General features: G+C 42.0%; 1 protein-coding gene across 2 annotated transcripts; it reads right to left on the bottom strand.

Moving 5' to 3' along the window:
* Nucleotides 1-621: 621 nt before the first annotated feature.
* CS (citrate synthase) lies at nt 622-23,539 on the bottom strand. 2 transcript variants are annotated; one of them, XM_061416858.1, is made up of 11 exons: nt 23,303-23,539; nt 12,610-12,660; nt 11,874-11,981; nt 11,101-11,166; nt 10,653-10,784; nt 9,834-10,022; nt 3,971-4,170; nt 3,149-3,278; nt 2,930-3,031; nt 2,520-2,729; nt 622-2,215 (listed from the first exon to the last, which is right to left on the bottom strand). In XM_061416858.1, exons 1-11 carry the CDS (start codon nt 23,342-23,344, stop codon nt 2,045-2,047), a joined length of 1,401 nt encoding a protein of 466 aa, XP_061272842.1. In that variant the 5' UTR covers nt 23,345-23,539; the 3' UTR covers nt 622-2,044. The 2 variants fall into 2 exon arrangements, with proteins under 2 accessions (XP_061272842.1, XP_061272841.1); XM_061416857.1 differs by lacking the exon at nt 23,303-23,539 and adding an exon at nt 18,021-18,095.
* Between the last annotated feature and the right edge of the window lie 387 nt (nt 23,540-23,926).

Here is a 23,926-nt window from a genome sequence, read left to right as displayed (position 1 = left end):
CTCTTGGACATAGCGTCCCTGCTAACTATAGTAGCACATTCTACAAGCCAGGACCTAGTACCCACTCCCTTGCCTATTTATAGACTTTTTCAGAAGGTCAGTTGCAGCAGGAGTCTCAGGACAGAGTAATCTGGTCTCAGACCTCCCATATAACTGATGCCCTCCAGACCACCTCTTATTCTGGGGGATCTGTAAGGGAGGCAGCAAAGAAGGATCGGCATTCCACAAAGCTCCAGAGCCCTCTGGAGGGTCAGATCCGGAGTCAGCTGTCCTACCCTAACTGCCCTTGGTATAGTTTCCTTTCACCCACTGGGCTGGACCAGCTTCCTTGGATTAGTCACCTAAGCAGTTGTGAGGTCTCTAGTCCTTGAGTGTTCTACTTTACAACAGATTTAGGAAGGATGGAGGCTAAAGGTCAAGGACTTCTAACCATTAAGACAGCAGCAATCTTCTTTGGAAATCTCACAGGGAACCTGTCTTCTGATTAGGGTAAGTGAGTGCCAAACATGCCTAAAAAGAGATGCACAGGATAACGTATAACCTACTAAGTGTAGGATCTTGCTAGCCAGACTGCTTACCTCAGAATGGAGACTCTTCCAGGCCTCATTTAATAGGCTCAAACATTGTTAATAAAAACATTTATTTTGCATTTTATACAGAACAACCTGAAGTCTGCATCATGACAGTTACCCAAGGGTTTACAGACAGTATTATCCATCTCAACAGCATGGTTCTGGGGATTAGGGATCCACACAAACACAGGCAGGAGTTGCAAGGGAGGAAGGGGGGCACAGCAGGAGTGTATTTTTAATCCTTTCTTAAAAAGGCAGTAGAACCTTCTGAGTCACTTGAAACCTGTGCATATGGGGATTCTAAAACAAACAGTGTACTGTGAGCTCTTGGGGAAGGGACAGGATAAGAACCTTGATAAATAAAGGGATATTGGCTTGTGGCAGGGGATGAGGAGGGAGGTTTACTATTTTTAATGTCCTCAGCCCCAGCACCTGATAGTCAAAGGAGACCATGTCCAATCTTAAAAATCATTTCCCTGTTCAGAAAGAGGTACTAGTACTCCTGGGATCAGGCCATGAAGATATCATGCTGGTCTTTCCTAAGTCCCTGTTCTATAGCCCATAGCATATTAAAGGGGAAAAAAAAAAGGTCAGAGGGTAGTGGTTTGTGTTCCAAGGAAGTAAAAACTTAGTTCACATTAAGCACTGATAAAGCCAAATAACTAGGAAAGACCACATAGTAGACAGTGCTGTATATACCTGCTGAAAAGAGGTCTCTAGGAAGGACCAAGACAGGAAGGTCCACAGCAACCTTGGCTTGAGGTGCAGCAGGTATAGAAAATCTGGAAAGAGGTGAGTATTCAAGTAATGGGGAATAGAACACTCCTAGATCTTAATTTTAATAGGATAATTTTAAAAAAGAAAAATAAAAACCAAATATTGGTTGCCAGTCAACAACAAATACCATGGCCTTTATGATCATCTGGTAGCTTCACCAAAAAAAAAAAAAAAAAAGGCCACAGCATCACCCAATAGATCTTGCTAGGAAGTGTCTGTGTGCATGGGAGAAGTTAATGGGGCTTAGTACAGCTGACAATCCAACATGATTCCTATGGAAACAGAAGGGGTAGAGTCCTGGTTTGCTGGCCTATTAAAGGGTGGACAGAGTAGAACCAAAAGTTCTGAAGTGATGGCAAATTCTCTGCAACCAGCTTTGACCTAGGGAAAGAAGAGCCAGATTCCCACTCTGAAGATGGGGGTGAGGTGAAACCTAACCCACACTACATGCATTAGTCCTGGTCATCCTACAGTTGGTGGGCAACTCACACCAGGCAGGGGAAAGGAGCTGGTCAGGGAAGAACGGGTTACTTTTCTTCTTTTAAAAATCTTAATTTATATTTTAACCTCAGACTTATCATCAGTACCTCAATACAATTTAATCTTAAGTCTTTAAAAGCCCCGAAACAAAAGTATACTTTTTTTTTTAAAGATCCCTCACTCTCTGGTGGATAGTTTCCTCCCCATCTTCAGTTTCACCCTGACTTAGAGTCCACAAACTTCATCAGACCATCTGTGCTCATGGACTTCGGTCTCTCTAGAGGGAAGCCTAGGGCTCGGCTCCAAATGAGCTGTGCTAATACACCTAGTGCCCGTGATACCCCAAACAGGACTGTGTAGTAATTCATCTCCGTCATGCCGTAGTACTGTAAGGTAAAAGAGAAAAAAGTTGTGTTAAAGGCCCACAGGTAGTTGCATGTACAAGTCCAGGGTGATTAAAAGCCTTAACCCAATTAGCCTTAAATAGAAATGACTGGGAAAAGTATAGCAACTGCATTCTGAAAGGAAATCATCATCCCTTCCCTCCAGCCCACACGTTCTACACCACAGGCAACTTTATCAACAGGGTTAAGGAAGGAGGTGAGAGCCCTGGCTCTGACTAGGGAGTTGATTTTGTGCATGGCAGAGAACAGTAGGGTATGGTATAAATTAGAGGAAAGCAGGACTCACCTGGAGCAGCACCCCGCTGTGAGCATCTACATTGGGCCACGGATTCTTTGCCTTGCCCTGCTCTAGGAGGATATTGGGCACAATCTTGTACAGCTGAGCAACCAGCTTAAACATGGGGTCCTGAGGCAGGTGTTTCAGAGCAAACTCTCGTTGACAGGTATATCGTGGATCAGTCTTCCTTAGTACTGCATGGCCATAGCCCGGGACAACCTGCAAAGGATGGGGTTGGGGGAAAACCAGTTGTATTCTCAGGCAGAAATTTTTGTCTTTTCTAAATTCTTCAGGGCAGACAAATGGAAAAGAAATCTCCTCTAATTTAGGAAGTTATCTCATTGTTTTCTCCTTCATTCTTTCAATTTATTGAACTTTAGTCTTGGCTTCTTTCTTAGTTGCTAAGTATCTCTGCTCACCCGTCCTGAGTTGAGTGTGTTCCAGATATAGTCTCGTAACTTCTCATCTGACACATCTTTGCCAACTTCCTTCTGAAGTTGTGTCAGCCAAACAAGCACTTCCTATGGGGAAGGTTTAGAGAATAAGAGTGTCAATGTATATGCCAGGAGAGAATGCCAGGATCAGAAACAAAAGCATGCCAGTGAGAAAAACATGGAGCAGGAGAAGAAGAGTCTTACCTGATTTGCCAGTCCATGCAGGGGCCCTGCCAGCCCATTCATGGCTGCTGCAAAGGACAAATAGGGGTCTGAAAGGGCACTGCCCACCAAGTGGCTGGTGTGGGCACTTACGTTGCCACCTTCATGGTCACTGTGGGGAAGAAAGGAGAATAAAGGCCCAGAGAAAGGGGAAAAAAGGAGGAGACTATGCTAACAGGGACCTTGCTGTTCTCTTACTGTCACATACTTGCCTAGCTATGGGTTCACACCAGCCTAGAGCCAGTCATTTATACATAAGCTCTTGTAAGAGATGTCCCAATGTATCATCAGCCTTTGTTCACTAATCCACAGAACTGGAAAGGTTACTGGTTGATGATGCCCAGCCTGTGTGCCATGCTCCCTGACTTTCACTCAAGCTTTAATAGCAATGGCCAGAAGAGGGAGCTCCTGGAAAGCCAAAGGGCTCACCTAACGCGAACAGCTAGTTCTTTTTCCTAGCTAGAAGCACTAGCTTACTCTGTGTGGTTATAGTAATTTCACTAGACCTCTTGTGCCTTTACCAGACCCCTTTCATGCTTTGTATCATTCCATACTCTGTGCTTCCATCTCCTTGCTGCCTACCACCTGTTCCCAAAAGACGAGAATGTTAAGGAGCTTTTTCTTTTTTTTTCTCTTGGTGCACTGTGTAGCATGCAGGATCTCAATTCCCTGACCAGGGATTGAACCCACACCCTCTGCAGTGGACGTGCGGAGTCTTAACCACTGGACTAACAGGGAAGTCCCAAGGAGTTTCTCTTAATATTCACCACCAATCCAGCAACCTGGTGGCTGGGTCTCCCTCACCTGTGGATGGTGAGGTACAAGCGCATGAGCTCTGTGAACTGAGCGTCAGTATAGCCTAACATGTTGGTGAAATTGTGGGACCAGTCCAGCTTAGGGTCAATGGCCCCAATACTGCTGCCCTCTCGGTACAGGTTCCGGTAGATCTTTGCTGCAACACAAGGAAGCTTTGCGATCAGATCCATAGAGTCTTCATAAATCAACTGATGGGGAGAAAAGGAAAATGGAGAAAAAAGAAGAGGAATCATCAGCAAAGAAGAGTTAGGCAGGGATCGTGTCTCTTCTCCATGGACTGGGCTTTTTGGATTGATATGGATATTTGGATTATATGCTGGGTGGTTATATATGGAGTAAATAACAACAATGACCATGTAACTGAGTAACTGTTATGACCCAGGTACTGCATCAAGGGAGTTACACATGGTATCCCATGTATATTAAAATATTATTCCCAATTTTTCTCCATTCTACAAAATATATAATGACCTTCACTTTACAGAAAAGGGAACCAAACCTCAGAGCATTCAGTCAATGCCAAAGTCAGATTTCCAACCCTTACACATTTAAACATGATCTTTTCCACTATATGACTTTGCACTCAAACAATATGCTAAGACATTAGGTTATTTAATAATTCTATGTTCCATCTTTCAAAGAAAATTTACTATATATGCTAAGGGTCAAACAGTGACATTCAATCATTAGTTATTAACAAAGGCTTCCATTTTTAAAGCATTTACTAGTAATTATAATATCGATTATTTTCAGTTTTTTCTTTTCTTACAATAGTCCTGTAAGATAACATATCCCTCATTTGTAAAAATTGGGGCACAAAGTTACCCACTCAGCTAATAAGCATCATCTAGCTTAAATTATTAACTCATGGCCATGCTTGTTTCATCTATACCCTTACTTTCCCCTCTCATCTCCCAAATTATTGAGTGAATCCCAGATATCATATATAACATGTAAATATTTAGGCATGTATCTCTAAAAGATAAAGATCCTTCATAATCAAAATCACAAAACCATTATCCCACTGAAAAAAATTTAACAAATCTTCAATATCATTAACTAATCAGTATTGAAATCCCCTCCACACCTCATTCATTGATTAAAGCTCCCCCTCATTTGTTTGTTTTACTGAAAAATAGCCCACATTACAATTGTCTGATGTCTCTGAAATAGTTTTTAATCAATTTAAGTTCCCTCTTATGCTGTCCTTTTTTTACTTTGCAATTTACTTGTGGAAAATCAGCCTCATTTGTTCTGGAGAATTTCCCTTAGTTTAGATTTTGCTGGTTATATACCTGTGATGTCATTTAACATGTCCTTCTGTCCATTTTATTTCTGACAAATTGATAAGAGATGGAGGCTTGAGCAGATTCAGGTTCAATTTTTTTTTTAGCAAGACTTTTTGATAAATAGTGCTATGTTCATTGATTAAGAGAAACATATAACATCTGGTTGTCTTTTTGTGATGTTAATGGTTTGCTCAACTTTTATGTCTCAATTTTATCTTCTCATAGGGATTTTAAGTTCCTCTACGGAGGAACTTAGTAGTTTGTGTTTTTTTTTGGCCATGCTGCACAGCTTATGGGATCTTAGCTGACTGACCAAGGACTGAACCTGCGTCCTCTGCAGTGGAAGCAGAGTCCTAACCACTGGATTGCTAGGGAATTCCTATTTTTTCTGTTAGTAACAAAAAAATTTGGGAATTCCTTGGTGGTCCAGTGGTTAGGACTCGGTGTTTTCACTGCCAAGGCCTGGGTTCAGTTCCTGGTTGGCTTCAGTTCCTGCAAGCCATGAGGTGCAGCCAAAGAAAAAACAAAGAAATTTCTACTTTCAGTCACAGTACATAGGAACCATGGAGAAAATACTTGCTGATATTATATAGTGCTGTCCTATCAAGTTAACTGGCTAGATGTTCCTGTAAGAAGTCATGAGGTTTTAGTAGTTCTGCTGGAACAAAGAACAAAATCTATAATAAGTATCTTAAATGAGATAATCTATGTGAAGTCATCTATTACTCAAGTACTCAGCATTGAATTTTGTCAGTGCCACCAAGAGTCAATGAGAACACTGCCAAAATTAAAAAGCTACTTGAAGCAAGAAGTACTTAGCTAACACAAGTTCTCAGGAGATTACTTACATGATAATCATACTATTAAACACACCTCCTTGCAGATTTACATCCCCCAAGGAAGTAGATGTTTTCCAGAAGTATGCCTAAAGGATATGCAGATCTAAGGGACCTGGATCGATTAGCAGAATGCCAAGAACAACAAGATCCTGGGCTAGGCCAACTGGCATCTGTGGACTATGTACTAATTTTCACAATTGTTTGTGAAGTATGAATGACCGATTCATAAAGAAACTACAAAAAGATTGTTTCAACCTCTACCACTGAGGATGAAGTTTATGAAGCAGCTAGTATCAGACCAGGTCTGACACTGTGGGATCTTTACCCTGCTTTTTGTAGTGGGAAAGCTGTACTGTCAAGAGATTCAATAGATAAACACACGGACAGAGAACTCCTTATTTCTTCTTTAATAAGCTAATAAGACTGAGGTGCTACTTAGCTACTGGTACTAACTCATTCTTCATCTTTAAACCCTCAGAAGAAAAAAGGACAAAATATGCCACCACTGCATCTGCCTGGAATAAAGGTAACAAAACTGGCCATAATCATCACTGTGATCCAGCATCTCTAGGGCTAGAGAAATTCTGGCCAAGTACTTAGCAAGTAATCATTTAAAAAATTTTTTTATTGGAGTATAGTTGATTTACAGTGTTGTACTACTAATAGCTATCAATCATTATTAAGAAGACACAGAAAATGAAGAGTCAGTATTAATGGTGAAGAGACCCTAGAGTGAAACAAACTCAAGTCTCAACCTGGTCTCCACCAGCTACTAGCTGCATGACCCTGGGCGTGCTACTTTATTTCTCTCATCTTCAACTTTGCCATTCAGTAAAATGAGAATAAACAGTAAGGTCTACCTCATGGGGTAGTTCTGATGATTAAATCAGATGAGTATAAGCATTCAAGCTGATGCTTTCAAGAGTTGTTTGTTAGGTGTTGGAATGACAGCTTCAAACCCTACACATACTGTTCATAGGCCTTACTAGAAAAACCTGATCTGTCAGCTACTTTGCCGATTTTACCCAATCCAACAGTATCTTAAGGCTACCTCACAGTTAAACAGCTTGTGCATCAGAGTAATCTCCTAGTCACAAGTGAAGTTAAGTCAATTATAAAAAGACCTAACTCTTTCACCTCAAGAGACTACACAGTTATCTAAAGTCATGTAAACTGCTATGGAAGGAAAGCTGTAGGCAGATCATCCATTGAGATATATGTAAAACAGCATGAACGGATAATTCTAGAAGAGACTTAGATCACATGTACTCTTTAACATAAATTTTTAAACAGAAATAACCAGTTGAATGCTGTCATGTAATTCTACTTAAGCAGAATAGTAGAATAGTGCTTCAGTGACCTTTGAGAGAGATACAAGACATGGCAGCAAAATAGCACCAAGTTCCACTAGAGCAATTACTGGAGCTAACTTTTGTTCAGTATGAACTTTATTAGACACACATCCTGAGGCTGACAGATTTATCAGTAATGCTTACAAATACTCTCAAGGTTGGTAAAGTCCTGAAATACAATCTTTACCTCAAGACAACCACCCTCAAATGACATCTCCCAAGAGGTAACAGAACAACCAACCAATACCTGTACACTGAATCGGAGGCAAGAGCAAGCAGAGAACAAGATTCATCTTCCTGATTCAATAAAGGACAGTGTGAAGCAGTGCAGCCTGTTTGGATACCTGGGAAATATCTTGTAGGTATTTACTGCAAAGTATGAAGAAGATCATGGCATCCGGTCCTACCACTTCATGGGAAATAGATGGGGAAACAGTGTCAGACTTTATTTTTCTGGGCTCCAAAATCACTCCAGGTGGTGACTGCAGCCATGAAATTAAAAGACGCTTACTCCTTGGAAGGAAAGTTATGACCAACCTAGATAGCATATTCAAAAGCAGAGACATTACTTTGCCCACAAAGGTTCATCTAGTCAAGGCTATGGTTTTTCCTGTGGTCATGTATGGATGTGAGAGTTGGACTGTGAAGAAGGCTGAGCGCCGAAGAATTGATGCTTTTGAACTGTGGTATTGGAGAAGACTCTTGAGAGTCCCTTGGACTGCAAGGAGATCCAACCAGTCCATTCTGAAGGAGATCAGCCCTGGGATTTCTTTGGAAGGAATGATGCTAAAGCTGAAACTCCAGTACTTTGGCCACCTCATGCGAAGAGTTGATTCATTGGAAAAGACCCTGATGCTGGGAGGGAATGGGGGCAAGAGGAGAAGAGGACGACAGAGGATGAGATGGCTGGATGGCATCACTGACTGGATGGACGTGAGTCTGAGTGAACTCTGGGAGTTGGTGATGGACAGGGAGGCCTGGTATGCTGCGATTCATGGGGTTGCAAAGAGTCGGACATGACTGAGAGACTGATCTGATCTGATCTGATCTGAGGAAGAACTCTACAATAGTCAACACAACAGCATCATAAGTAGTAACAGGCACTCCTGAGTGGTCAATTTCTAACAAACAAGTTTTAAAAGAAATGTTGGGCTTGATTTAACTTTTTCTGTTATGGTGACCCACACAGATAACAATGACTTGAAAGAGCATTTTAAAAAAAAATGAAAAGCAATATATTCAGATTATACAACCTTCTGAATCTGCTGATTTGTGATTTCATAAATGCTTGTGGATATGTTTAGTTTGCATCATTCCTATACCTTTCTCCTCAAAGCCAACCAGACTAGTATCAATTGCAAACTTTCTCTCCTTCTTTCCCTCAATAGCACTCAATTCTGTATACACAGCTGGCACTGAGTAAACACTGACCAATCAAATGGAGTGGGACTTGCCAAAACCCCAAGGAGATTTCATCAGACAAGTGGGCCATACTATTCTATGAATAGTATGAACTCACAGTGAACTCTTTAGGGGCCTTCTGGTCAAAAATCATTTAGTGCATCTGCTTTGCCAAAAGGGACTTTTCCATTCCTATACTACCTGTCTCTAAATAAGAAACAAACAAACAAAAAGAGATGTCCTTCTGTAGACCTAGCCAGATAAATTGTACTTTACCCAGTATTTGTGATGTATTGGAAAGAGGAGAGAAGGAAGTGTGTCCTGTGTACTAGGACAAGGCCCAACAATCTTCTCATACTCTCACTACAGAGTTCAAACTGTGAAAGTCACACTGTTTTCAGAGAATAAAGCTCATTTGCTTTTTGCATCCTCATTCCAGGATACTAACTACCCTTCCACTCCTGACAGGTATCTGGAGTGGCTTAGCCCAAACAGTGGCTGACTGCAATCGGTCCTTCCTAGACTCCAGAATTGCCTTAGGTGCCATTCTTCCAACTTAAAAAGGTTCTCATTTGAAGAAGAGGAGAAAGGATCTTTTGGGGCCAGGGTATGTCTACTCTGCGAAACCTTCCTCAGGGACCCTGCAATTAAAGTCACACCTTTTTCAATATTCCAACAGTGCTGTGTACATACCTCTATTATAGCAAGATTACTGAACTGTAATTCCTTTTTTACGTGTATATCACCCTTACTAAAATCAATAACCTTGGTGATACAAAGCATGCTTCATTTATCTTTGTAATTTCAATAACCCATAAAAAGCAACCCTACAATAAAATTTTGTTAAATGAATCTGTGGCGTAACTCAGGGTAGTAATTTTCCTAAGAATTCTTCATTCCTTTTTCTTTCTTTGCACTCAGGTCCTTTGAATCTCTATCAAACACCAATCATCACAGCAAAGTTTCCTACCTCCCAGTACTTGGTTCGGTTGATACCCTCTGAATATGCTCGGGCAAAGGTACTTTCACTGTTGAGAGCTGTAACAGCTGCACTGAGCTGAGACATGGGGTGTAGATTAGTGGGAAAGTTGTCCAGCATGGTGACCACGTGGGAAGGCAGAGCTGCCCTCTTTGCCCACTCCTGTGAGAGCCAAGATACCTGTGAAAAGGAAGACATTGCTTATAACACTAGACAAGGAAAAAGAAGACAAATAAAAAGACAACAGGGGACTTCCCTGGTGGTCCAGTGGTTAAGAATTTGCCTTCCAATGCAGGGGACATGGAAGGGAACTATGATCCGACATGTTACTGGGCAACAAAACCCACGTGCTGCAACTGGAGAATAGAGAAGCTCATGTGCTCTAGAGCCTGTGTGCCACAACTAGAGAAAGCCTGCGCATGGCACAGCACAGCACAGCCAAAATGGAAGAAAATGAGAAAAAAAAAAAAGACAATGAGTATTCCCTGGTGGTCCAGTGGTTAGGACTCGGCGCTTTCACTGCTGGGAGCCTGGGTTGAATCTCTGGCTGTGAGTAACTTGCAAAATGGTAACAAAGATCTTGCAAGCTGCCTGGTGTGACCAAAATAAAAAATTTAAAGAAAATGAAAAGATTGACCTCAAGTAAATAAAATCCAAGAGATTTCAATCCAGTCCACTTACAAAACAGAACTCTGCTCTGATTTCCTTCCCCTCTATAAACTACCACCCATAACCAGAATAATATTAAGTGCTTGAGATTAGAAAAAGGCAAAGGAGGGGAATGAGAAGGGCTAATGTCCTTCTGCTTACCTGTTCCTCTGTTGGGATTTGTCCAGTTACCAGCAGCCAAAATAAGCCCTCTGGCAAGGGTTCTTCGCCCCCTTTAGCCTTTGGCAGCAGTTTCTGGCATTCAGGGATGCTGTAGCCTCTAAAACGGATGCCCTTGAGGGAGAGGAGTAAGGATTACAACTCAAAAATCACATAAATTGACTGATCTCACTTTCTTCAGACCTGTCAACAAGTTACAACTTTCAAAGTGTAAATCTTTAGGTAACTTACTCTTGCTTTGTACTTTTACTAGTTGATATATTTAAAAGGTAAAGTTATTTTTCAGCTATTCCATATGTACCTATTTTCACCTTCCAAAATATATAGGTATGTGCCCTATTTTGTTCTCCTCACCCTTAGTGATTTAATCCATGGTGTGCACAACTAAGTAAAGTCAGTGATTACTAGTAATCGACAGGAAGTCTCTTACCTCATCAGGATCAAGAACTGATGTTTCATACACCAATCCCTTCATGCCTCGCATGCCACCATACATCTAAAGAAAAGAGGATGTAACAAGTTGTCCAAGTAATTCAGGCAAGAGCTTGTTAGAGCTTCATGGGATCTGGGGGAGGAAATTTAGTCTCTGACTTGCAAAACTTTGGGAGATTTCTGAGTTAACTTTCTACAGAATGTAATTTTGAAAGACTGCTAACGCTGGAAATGAATTTTTTAAGTTGAGAAATCACTATCTTTAGTTAATGTTTCTGCCTGTGCTCCCTTTTGTTATTTTTTTCTCCTGCCTGCTCTTCTCCCCTCATTCCCACCAACCAAAGTAAACAGAATGGGATTGACTATATGGAAAGAAGATGGAGACCAATGGCTAAACAGTGTTAGGAAATTATCATCTGAGCTGCTGAGATTCTCAGAACTGAAGAAAAACCATCCTAAAGCTGTTCTATAAGGCCAGCTAGAGCTATGGTCTAACTGGATGATCAACTCAGAGACAGAGAACCTTGGGCCCAAAAGCTGAGGGGTTGGGAAAAGTAATAGAAACTTCATTCATCCTTTCCCATACATGAATTAGGTTAGCCTCAACTATGAAATCTGTGGAAGAGAACAGTCTAATTTCTAACAGACACCATTAGTTTCAACATTTCCCTATGTGGGGCAGAATGCTCTGAATGGTCAATGAGGAGCGTGGTGCTTCTGCCCCAGCGTGGTGCCGAGCTCCTTTTCCAGGCAAAACCCCACAGCCCTCACCATGTCCACAGTGATCTGGCCCACCACCGTCTTGCCATGTTGCTGCCTGAAGGCCTTCACTCTGGTCTGCTCCTTAGGTATCAGATCAGCCAATATGTCTTTCAAATTCTAAAAAGAGAAGTAGAGAGGCTAAGTGATGATCAAAATATTGATTATATTTCTGCCAAGTTGATATGTTAAGACTGCTTTTTAGAATTTGGCTTTCTCTGTCAGGGAAGCCTGGTCAACTGCTCTGTACAGATGAGGGTAAAAGAATTAGGCAGACGAAGAAGGGAATGGGGAGTTGCTTAATGGGTACAGTTTCAATTTGGGAAGACAAAAGTTTTGGAGATGAAAAAAAAAAAAAGTTTTGGAGATGAATAGTGATGATGTTTGCACAATAATGTGAATTACTTAACTACCCCTAAACTATAAACTTGAGAACAGTCTATTTTCTAATGAATACCATAAGCTCCAGCATTTCCTTTTATGGGACAGAATGCTTTGAATAGTCGGTGAAGAGAATGGTACTTTGGTTGAAGTACATTACAGAACTACTTTTTTCCAGCCAAAATCCCACAGCCCTTATCATGTCCACAGTGATTTAGCTATCTTAAAATAGCAGTAGTAATAATGGCTATAACAAGAGTCTTGGTCACCTCCAGGAGACACTTGGGATAATGATAAAAGCCTGGATGGTAGCCCACCCCAGGGTCCAGCTGCCTCAATGATCCTCAGTCCTCTTTCCAAATCTTACCGTGGAAGAAGCACTGGCATGCCTGGCAGCAAGAACAAGACAGGATGCATTCTGCAAAAAAAACACAAAACCTTATACAACCATCCTCCTTCCTGTAATTACAATGCCTCAACCTCTCTCTTTATTTTAGCCTCTGTGGACAGTTTGACATATGAAAGCTGTATAAGGCCTTGAGCAACCTGGAAAGAATTTCCATTCTGGAGGCAGCAGCTTCATCAGCACTCCCCGAAGAGCCTCTCCCATCACCTGGGTTCTAAGGGCTGGGCTTTGTTAGGCATGAAGGAAACGGCAGAGAGGCAGTTGTTAAAGTACCCAGTCCTTCAAAAATCTAGCTTTCCATAGCTCTGAGGAGCCCTGAGAAAAGCAACGAGGAAACTGATCAATCCCTTAACCAGGCTGGTAATCTCTCTTCAGCACCTAGTCCTTTGGCAGCACTTCAACCTCTCCATTCTAGAAGAGTCCAGAGGGGAAAGCAACCTTTTACAACACTACCTGAAATGCTCCTGGAAAAAGCATGGAGAAGACAGGATATCTACAAAGTAACAACCAGACTGCTCAACGACAGCAATGGAAACTAGAAAACTGGTAAGTTAGCTTTAACATACTGAGAGAAATTACTAGACTTGTGTACCCAGGTGAGAAAGAAAAAACTCTTAAAGGAGGTGAAATAAAGACATTTCAGGCAAACAAAATCTGAGAGTTTATCACTCACACACCTGTACCAAACAAATTTTTTTTTAATTGAGGTATAATTCTTGTACAGTATTCTGTCAGTCTCAGGTGTACAACATGATTCATAATTTTTTAAGGTTATATTCCATTTATAGTTATTGCCCCACTTCACTCTCCCCATTGGCACCCGTTAGTTTATTCTCATATCTGTACTTTTCTTTGTTATATTCACTAGTTTTCTTTTTAAATTCCATGTAAGTGATAAACAGCATCTGTCTTTCTGACTTCCTTCACTTCACATGGTACACTCCAGGTCCATCCCTGTTGCTGAAAATGGTAAAATGTCATTCTTTTTTATGGCTTAGTAGTATTCTGTTGTGTATATAACACACACATCTTTATCCATTCATCTCTTGATGGACACTTAGATTGCTTCTGTATTTTGTAGCTAGGCTATATTTTTCTATATTTAGAGATAGTTTTTTCCCCCCAAGAAACACAACTTTCTATGAAGATTGCTGAGTTGCAAGAGAAAGTTCAACACTGCCTTTGAAAAAGACAACCAGTTGTACTACTACCAAGTTTTAAGGATTTAGCCAAGGAGGCTGACTTTTCTTCAGATTATTCTGAAGATAAGATTAGATAGTAAAAAATAAGCCCCAGGGTCCTCATCTATAAAATGGTGCTGATACCCACTAGATCCCACAGGGCTGTCTTGTGATGATTAAATTATAATGGACGTGGGAGCACTTTGCAAACTAAAGATCACACACACACACACACACACACACCATGCAGCAAGTCTATACTCTATACCTCTCCTTTTGCCAAAAAGTCAGACATACTTTTTTAAGTAACTACAGTCATCCCTCGGTATTCAAGGGGGAATTGGTTCCAGGACCTCCCCACCCTCAACAGATACCAAAATCTGAGGAAGCTCGAGTTTCTTACATAAACTGGTGTAGTATTTGTATATAACCTATGCATATTTTCCCATATACTTTAAGGTATCTCTAAATTACTTATAATACCTGCTACTGCTAAGTCACTTCAGTCGTGTCCGACTCTGTGCGACCCCATAAACGGCAGCCCACCAGGCTCCCCCGTCCCCGGGATTCTCCAGGCAAGAACACTGGAGTGGGTTGCCACTTCCTTCTCCAATGCACGAAAGTAAAAAGTGAAAGTGAAGTCGCTCAGTCGTGTCCAACTCTTCGATACCCCATGGACTGCAGCCTACCAGGTTCCTCTGTCCATGGGATTTTCCAGGCAAGAGTACTGGAGTGGGGGCCACTGCCTTCTCTGTTATAATACCTAAAGCAATGTAAATGCTATATAGTTGGAAGTACAAAGTAAATGCTATGCCAGTAGTCAGCACATGGCAAGTGCAAGTTTTGCTTTTTGAAACTTTCTGGAGTTAAAAAAATGTGTTTGATCCACAGTTGGTTGTACCCACAGGTGCAAAACCCATGGATACAAAGGGCCGACTGTACTGTGTTGCTGTCTGATTGTGCTGGAAATCATTTGAACTAGTGGTGGTGTATAAATTCCAAAACACCACATGCTTAAGGTGAGACTGAGTAGTGCCTGAGGCTTTTAGAATTTCATACCCCTCTTTCTGTTGGGGCAGGAGGAAGAAATGGAAAGGGAAGAGACCCTTCAGAAAACTTTATTTTAAGAAGAATCAAAAGAAAGAAAGAGAAGTCACTCAGTTGTGTCTGACTCTTTGTGACCCCTGCCAGGCTCCTCCATCCATGGGATTTCCCAGGCCAAGAATATCCAAAGCTAAATTCAGAGAACACAAGGCAAGCTAATGTGGCCTTAAAACAAAGGGGGAAGGCCTCAGATTGTTAATGAGGGCTGATTGCGACTCCTCTCATTAACTTTCTAAAGAATCTCCTCTAGCTCACTGAGGACCATTTGGGCAGAATGTACACAGCACAAATAGCTATTTAGGCTGTTCATCCTACATGGGGTGAATGGGAGTGCACCCAGCACTCAAGAAATAACTATTTCCTTTATCTTACTAGTCATCCAAAAGTGAACAAGGGAAAACCTTGAGTGGGTTCAAACTACTCTTCTACAGCACTTTCCATGTTCAAGCTATTTCATGCTCCACGGTCCCATAGATCCCCTATTATAGAAGCCCTATCTCCTGGAGACCACATCAGCACTCAGCAGACCCTTTAATTGTGGGTAGTTCGTTATGTGGGTTTGCTTTTAAAGAGGCTGTAGGGGAACATACCATCTGAGAGAAAAAAGAAGTTGAAATCTCTCCATAATGATAATTTTTTCACTTTTAAAACATCTTTAAGTTTCTATAACGGCTGGCTACTTCACTGGCAAGAGGAAGACATTATAAGAATAGTCTAAGGTTAAATCTTAGGCATAAGAAAAAAAATGTATCCAAGCTAAGCTGACAGAATGAAAGCCTGATCTTAAGATGAAAATGAAATTCTCTCAGAATGGAGGTCTCTCTTCCAGCAATATGCCTGTATGAACATAAAACAAAAACAGTTTTTTCCCCTTATAAGAGAGAACTACTAGAATCAATAAGCTTCCTTCTCCTTTTACTTAAGGTTAAAAAAAAAAAAAAGGAAATCAGAAAGAGAAGAGTGGAAGGTCAACTAACAAGGCTATAAGAATGCAACATCATTTAAAGGCATCAGATGGAAAGTATTACCATACTTGCACCACCAGCAAAGTCTTAATTTCCTTTGTAGAGCGTGTCTTTGCCATTTAATGAGGCACCTCAATGTAACTTGAGGAGAGCTGATCTCAACTGTCCCTAATCTCCATCTGCAACACTTCTTAGCCAGATCTCCAATTTGCAAAAATGCTAGTGTGTGAACAGCATGGCTAGGTAGCTCCCAAGTGAAGGTAGAATATTCTGTTCCTACTATACTTCTGGTTGTGTGAGCCTAGCCAAGTCATTTAATCTTTCTGTGCTTTAATTTCCTTATCTCTAAAATGTAAACAATCTACCTGAAAAAGAATTCAGAGTAAAGATAGTAAAGATGATCCAAGATCTTGGAAAAAGAATAGAGGCACTGATCAACACACTATAAATGTTTAACAACAAACTAAAGAACAAACAGATAAACAATAAAGTTTAAGTTTAGTCGTGTTCAACTCTCTGCGACTCCTGGACTATAGCCTACCAGGCTCCTCTGTCCATGGGATTTTCCAGGCAAGAATACTGGAGTGGGTTGCCATTTCCTTCTCCAGAGGATCTTCCCTACCCAGGGATCAAACCCGGGTCTCCCACATTGTAGGCAGACGTTTACCATCTGAGCCACCAGGAAAGTTAAACAGATAAACAATACAATAACTTAAATAAAAAATACACTAGAAGGAATCAATAGCAGAATAAGTGACACAGAAGAAACAGATAAGTGAGCCTGAAGACATGAATGAAAAAAAAAGAAATGAGGACAGTCTGAGGCCTCTGAGACAATATTAAATGCACAAACATCCACATTACACAGGTCCCAGAAGGAGGAGAGAGAGAGGACCTGAGAAAATATTTGTAAAATGGAAATAACTGAACCCACCTCAAAGCACTGCTAGGAGGATGAATTAAGTCAATATTTATGAAGCACTTACAATCATGCCTGGCACACAGCACCAAGTGCTGTATATTTGTTATTTAATAAATATAGAAAATTAAATAGTATGGCTACTTTCCAGCACTCTTCAATGTCAAGTTTAGTCATATTTTAGCTCACCCTGCAGCCTAGGGGGGGGGGAAAAAACTAAAGAAATATGAAGGATTTTAAAAACAATCAATATGGATAGAATATTGGAAAAAATTCAGGTTAGGATAACTTTACCTAATGATGTAGAAGACAGAGCACATGGCTTGGAATTAGGAAAGGAAATCTGGGTTCCAGTCCCAGCTCCATTACTAAATAACTGAGACATCTAAAGCAAAACTACTACTGTTTCCCTTGCCCTCTCCACTTCTAGGATAACACTCAAGCTACTTGGCTCCAAAGTCTGATCCTAAGGTTCCAACAAGGACATATATATATAGGTACATAAAAACCTTGCTATTTAAAAAATATGACTGCCTGGCCAGCAATATTACCATTACCTGGAGCTTGTCAGAAATGCAGCATCTTGGGTTTCACCTCAGACCTACTGAATCCAAATCTGTAGTTTAACAAACTCACTAGGTTGATTCCTATCGACAGTAAAGTTTGAGAAACATCCATGATTTAAAGTGTTAAGCAAGGAAGCAGAGGGGAGAACACCAAGAGTCTAGGATGTGGTGTTATTAAGAGTCAAGTCCTAAATTCAGGTCCCGCTACTATCCTGCTGTGTTACCATGGCTCTAAGACCTAACTTCTAGTTTCAATTTTGACATCTCAAAATTGGTAATAAAGCCAATTTCAGGGTAGACAAGTGGACTACATGAAATAATTTGCATGAAAGCATCTAGAACAATGCCTTCAGCATAGCTGAGATCAGTAAACATGTTTCTTAGTTATGTGTTGGCTTATTACCTACCAACTTGTGTCACAACTCTCTTATGGAGCTGGATCCCAGGAAAGAGACAGTCAAGTCTGAGGAAGGGGTGAGTGAATAATTCCCTGTAGTTGAAGAACAGGAAATAAAGCCCCAACTTTCTGAAGGGCTTCCTGACCAAGCGAAGAGTCTCAGGGAGAGGAAACAAATTTAACTAACTATAATCTACCAGCAGGAGGTGTTAGAGGGCTGTCATACCTTAGGCTACATACCTCATCTCTTCTACCTCCTGGCTGCCAGTGAAAGCTGCTAAATGGCTTTGTACAGTGCATTCAGGCTATACTCACAGATAGAACAGGCCAGCTTACAAATCTCTGAGTCATCCCCGAACTTTCAACTCCTAGCTCCTCCCCCCAATTCTGGAGGTGTGGCAACTGAGCTTCGGCTTCTGGTTACATGCCACGTGTGGAGTCATTCTACAGGAAAGGCGGCTGTCAGGTGAATCAGGGAATCATCTGCCTCAGTAGGTCAGCTGCTTCATGGGGAGAGACAGTGAGAGCTACTTCCAAAGACAAGGGCCAGGCTTACAGCTTCTGTCTGCCAGAATTCTCTACAGGGTGGTGGGAATTACCATCACTAAAAGGCTTTTTCAAATCCCACATGCTGCCATCCCATGCCAATAACTTTTAGTGAGCTGGTTATTACTGATAGAAATGGGCTGCAGCTGTCAAATGTGCTATGCTAGGATGGAAAAATACAATTAAGGGAACCTCTATCTTAAAAGGCCAAGGGAGGAAAAGGACAAATAAAACATGCAGGAAATTCTGCCAAAGATTTGCTTATAATACTTTAGGGTATTGGCCAAGTCCCTTAACAAAAATCAATTAAAACTACTCCCTTCTCCCCCAGATTCTGCAAACAGTAGAATCCCATTTGGATAAGCACTTACTTAATAATGTAGTTACTTCTCTCTTATTCCTCTTAGCCTATTATCATCATTGATCTATATCTAGGACCCTTACTCTACAAGGGAAAAGCCAAATTTCCTTCAATACTCCATCAAACACATTCAGAACATGTCCTGGCACATATCCAGGAGCTCCAACACCAAATTTGTGAGCCTACAAACTACTGTGTATAAAATAAATAGGCTACAAGGATATGTTGTATAGTATAGGGAACATAGCCAATACATAATAATATTTATAAGTGGAATATAATCTACAAAATTGTGAATCACCATGTTGTACACCTGAAATACTGTAAATAATCTACACCTCAATTTAAAAATTAATTAAAAAAAAACTTGTGAGAGATGCTCCTGATTTTATTAGCACCCTTGTCCAGTAACAAAAGATCAGAGCTTGCCAAGCCAGCAGAACTGGCTTAGTTGATGAAACAACACAATTCTCTAATAACTGCAAGAAAAAGCTTGTGCTATGAAGGCTTCCAGTGCAGAAGAAACAACTTACATTAAGTAAAAACGAACACACGCAGGACAAAGACTCCTCTCTCCCCAGAACCAGGTCAGAGAACTAAAGCCATTTAACATCTGTGTTTCACAAGGGTAATACTGGAAGTCTATCCGCACTACTTGGTCAGGCCACTTAATAGCCTGAGCAGAGAAATCTTTAGATTTCGTACTCTGATGCCCTTCATACTCATAAGAATTCCCTTAATAATTCTGCCCAACTCCCATTGTCTAACAGACCCTTCTCTAAAGGTTCGCTGATTATTCAATGAAGAAGACTGCAAAGGACACCAATTCAGCCTCAGGAAAGAATTGAGTCCTAATTTTTCTTTTAGAGAAATTCTTACTGTTCTTTAATAGTTGCTAAACACCTATCTAGAGAAAATAGTCTAAAACAGACTACAGCTACTTTTGAAGTCATTTAAAAATAATCACTAGTTAGGGACTACCTTGGTGGTCCAGTGGTTAAGAATTTGCCTTGCAATACAGAGGATGCAAGTTCAATCCCTGGTTGAGGAACTAAGATCCCATTTGTCAAGGAGCAACTAAGCTCATGTGACACAGCTAGAGAATCTGTGCTAGATTCTGTGTAGTGCAATTAAGACCCGATGCAATCAACTAAATACATATTTAAAAAATCACTAATTAAAAAAAAAAAGCTCAACACACACACACACATATATATTAAATATAGTTACAAGCAAAAAGGACTGCATGTGGCTTTATTGGCCCAACAGGAGGGGATCACCAAGCAGTCAACTGAGACACTTGAAAAAAATACAAATTTCCAGATCCACCCCACCTCTGCTGAACCAGAATCTGCATATAGGATTCATAAACGTGCAAGGTAAACAAGCCACCCCAGGCGATGATGCTCACTGTGAACTTACTTACACATCTTTTAAAATGATAACATGTTAAAAGAAACAGGAATTCAGGCAATTTCAGGGAAGAACTGAAAAACAGATCCTAAGATCTGCTGCTAAAGTTGTCTCTCTACTGGTTTTAATTTCACTCAAATCCTATTCAACTCTATTACATAAGGCACCAAAAACAGGGCAGAAGGAATTACTCTGTGGCTTTAGGAAGCTCCACCAAGTCTGGTTTCCCGCCTTCTGCCCACTTGGAATGTCAGCCTTCCCTTCTGATTACCTGCTTAATCCCTGCTTATCTCAATGCCTCCCCACACCCATGTATTCAAGGGCTATCAATCTAAAGACCACCAGGAAGAACAAATACAATCACTCCACCACTAGCACAGGATGAGGCATCACTCTTCACTGTTCATCTTTGATTCATCTTGTAAGCCATCAGGCAGTTGCCATCACTTTGGGTAGCAGAGAATCAAAGAAGTTCGAGAGTTTGCCCTTAACACGCTTTGGGCTTTAAGCTTAACTAATATTTCAAAGGACAAAACTGACTCAATTGTGTAGAACCCATTTTCAGGCTTGAATTTACAGAAGAGATGTGTAGGGGTGTGGGCTTGCTGTAAAGTGTCTTGAAAAAGTCTAGAAATAATCTAGAAACACTTTTGGATTGACTTAACTAAAGTTATCAAACAGCTTAGAGGAATAATTCTCAAAGATATAAGAAGCAGGGCTGTCTGTCACTTTGGTATTAAGAATGCAGAAGTTAATTGGTGGATCTACTCTAATTCCCAACTCAGATCACCTATGAAAAGACAGCACAAAGCGAAGGCACCCACAGCTAATACTAAAGCCATTGCTTACTAGAAATTCGTTCAGATAAACAAGAAGTCAAATAACCTTAAGGCTCTGAATGAGGTGGTCTCTTCAACTCAGGTGCTAAATTACCTGACAGTGGGCAGGGTGGAACAACAGAACAATGATTAGCATTTGTGTCTCCTAGCAAGGTTAAACAAAGAAGGCAATGGCACTCCACTCCAGTACTTTTGCCTAGAAAATCCCATGGACGGAGAAGCTTGGTAAGCTGCAGTCCATGGGGTCGATAGAGTCAGACACGACTGAGCGACTTCCCTTTCACTTTTCACTTTCATACGTTGGAGAAGGAAATGGCAACCCACTCCAGTGTTCTTACCTGGAGAATCCCAGGGATGGGGGAGCCTGGTGGGCTGCCATCTATGGGATGGCACAGAGTCGGACACACTGAAGCGACTTAGCAGCACTAGCAGCAGCAAGGTTAAAAAGTTTTCTCAGAAAAGTGAATTACACCTGACTTTGAGAATCAAAGTAGTAGGCACTATTTTTGCCTTTTAAAGTCTACCTTAATAGCGAAGGAAAAACAGCACCATTAAGCTGTAGGGTAATCTGGAAAGTTCAGGCAGGTGCTAGCAATGCTGTCAGATTGAAAGACTTCTTGGTATTCTGGCTATACTGCTTACATCTCAGGAAGTTTCCACTGCTTGGTCTGTTGAGCTTTGTTATAAAGGTTGAAAGCCTTCTAACGGCTTCCAATATACAGGTTTCTAGGATCCTCAGGTCCAACAGGAAAGTAAACAAAACAATAATGATCACTACAATTAGGTTGCCTTGTCAATTCAAAAACTTTCTGAGTTTCTTTCCCCAGAGGTTTAAGAGAAAAACTAAATTTAAATGTAAATTCCAAAGGCAGTTTCAAACTGTAGAGTTAGCAGCTCTGGAATGAGCTAATTATAGTATCTCCTATTCTGCCAAAACACTATCCAGAACTTGCTTCATTTCCCAAGAGGTTTCCTTTCCCTGTTCCCTGGTAGTGGAAGGAACTACCATCAAGTAAGACAAGTATCTCCTAAATGGCCAGCCTCCACCTTGCTGCTGCTGCTGCTGCTGAGTACCTGGAAAAACCTGTAAATGCTACAGGCTTTACTTTATCTGCCAACCATTCAAGATAACACACTGTAAGCCAAAACCTTTCTAGGTTTTTCCTTTCCTCCCCTTAGGTGCTGGCAGCTTTAATTTGTCTGCAGAAGAAAAAAGTGTAAGTTCTTTGCAAGAGTCAAGGTCACTTGTGGGACTGTCCCTGCTTGGATTAGAAGGCTGGGACCCCTCAGCACACCAGTCTGTTTAAAGGACCCAGTTACCCAGAGACAAAAGTAATTTTGGCAATATGAAATTGAAGACATTGTGTAAGCAACAATATTCCTTATGATCCCAACAACAACAAAAGTCAAATAAAGGGCCCCCCATGGGACTTCCCTGGTGGCTTAGACTCCACGCTCCCAATGCAGAGGGCCTGGATTCCATCCCTGGTCAGAGAACTAGATTCCGTGTGCTGCAGCCAAACAAATTTTTAAAAAGTAAAAGGGCCCCCCAAAAGAGGAACCTTTCTTGGGTAGAACATATTTAAAAGCAATAGTAAAACTTAAGTGAGCAAGTAGTAGGACGTAACCTTGGAATTACTATCTCCCGCCCAGTTATCTTCACTTATCAGCCTGCAGTTTATAGGAACAAGTTTTCCTCAATCACATGCGATAATCATGCAGAAGGTTCTACACAAGCCCTCCACCCCACCCAAGCTCCTCCTACATACAGTAACTGCAAAAGTCCCAAGGACAAAGAGGACCCGAGTCGCATTCCTCCAGAAGGAACTGCTATGCTTGGTCACTAAAGGCTTAAATCACTGGGCTGGAGAAATGGAAGCCGGCAGTTCTGAAACTGACAAGGACCTCTCTACCCAGTCGAAGCTGAAATTAGCCACGGCTCCAGCTCCGGCCCAGGACAGAGTGAGCACGTCTGCTCACCCTTGCCACTTCTCTTAGCCAGCCCTTTCTTCCAAACAGGCTCTTTCCCTAATCCCAGTGGAATACATCTATGTTCTTCACTCCTTTTTCCAAGGCCAAGCACCCCCGCCTCTTCTACCCTTGACACGCGAGGTGACAGCTGGGTCCGGCCTCCCCACCGGCCCAAGACCTCAGGCCAGGGCGGGCAGTACTCACTTCACCCGCAGTGGGCCGGAAGGCACATAGCCCTGGGAGCTCCAAGCAGAGCAGGCGGCCAGCCAAGCGCAGGGCCCCTTTAAGACGCGCTGGGGTGCGCCTGGGTAGGGGAGGGAGACCCCGGGCTTGAGGGCCTGCAGTCGCCTCAGCCCCACCCTGGAACCGCGCGGTCCTTCCTAGATGCTCACCTTAGCTCCGAATAGCCGGGCGGCCGCAGTGAGTAAAGCCATGGCGGGCGAACTCGGGGATCTGTCAGGGAGGGAAGAAGGGAAGAGAGCTGCGGCAGGAACGGGAGGCGCCGCTGCTGCACCAGAGGCCGCGGGGACGAGGGGAACAAGGTTGAAAGGAGGAGGCTGAGGGAAAGAGTAGATGAGCCGGCGGCGGCGCCCAGCCCGGGGTCCTCGGTGAGGCCCCGCCTACCGCCCGGAACCCGCTCCCGCCCCCTCTCAGGGGACACGCCTCGAGCTCGGCCATTGGTCCAGTGTGCGTGGGGGGGCGGGTCCTAAGCCATTGACAGCAGTTGTGGCGGGGAGGATTGGACCGTTCCAGGTGGGCTAATTGAGGGTGGATGGGCGGGGAGAAGCGTGTAGGTGGTTAAGTATGTGCCTGAGAACTCAGTTAACTTCCTTCTTAGGCTTTTCCCCTTGCCCTTAACACGTTTAGGGTTAACTGTAAGGTGGCTGTTAGAAAAAAAAGCTCCAAGGCCTTTGACCTTTGAAAGGTCCTCCGAAGCCAACCCCTTAATATCACGGCAACTGATCCTACTCCATTGGCATGCTTTCTTGATCAATGTCATTGGTTAATGACTTAAT

The sequence above is a fragment of the Bos javanicus genome, chromosome 5, assembly GCF_032452875.1.
Source record: "Bos javanicus breed banteng chromosome 5, ARS-OSU_banteng_1.0, whole genome shotgun sequence".
Lineage (NCBI taxonomy): Eukaryota > Metazoa > Chordata > Mammalia > Artiodactyla > Bovidae > Bos > Bos javanicus.
This window is presented reverse-complemented; position numbering and strand designations above follow the sequence as displayed.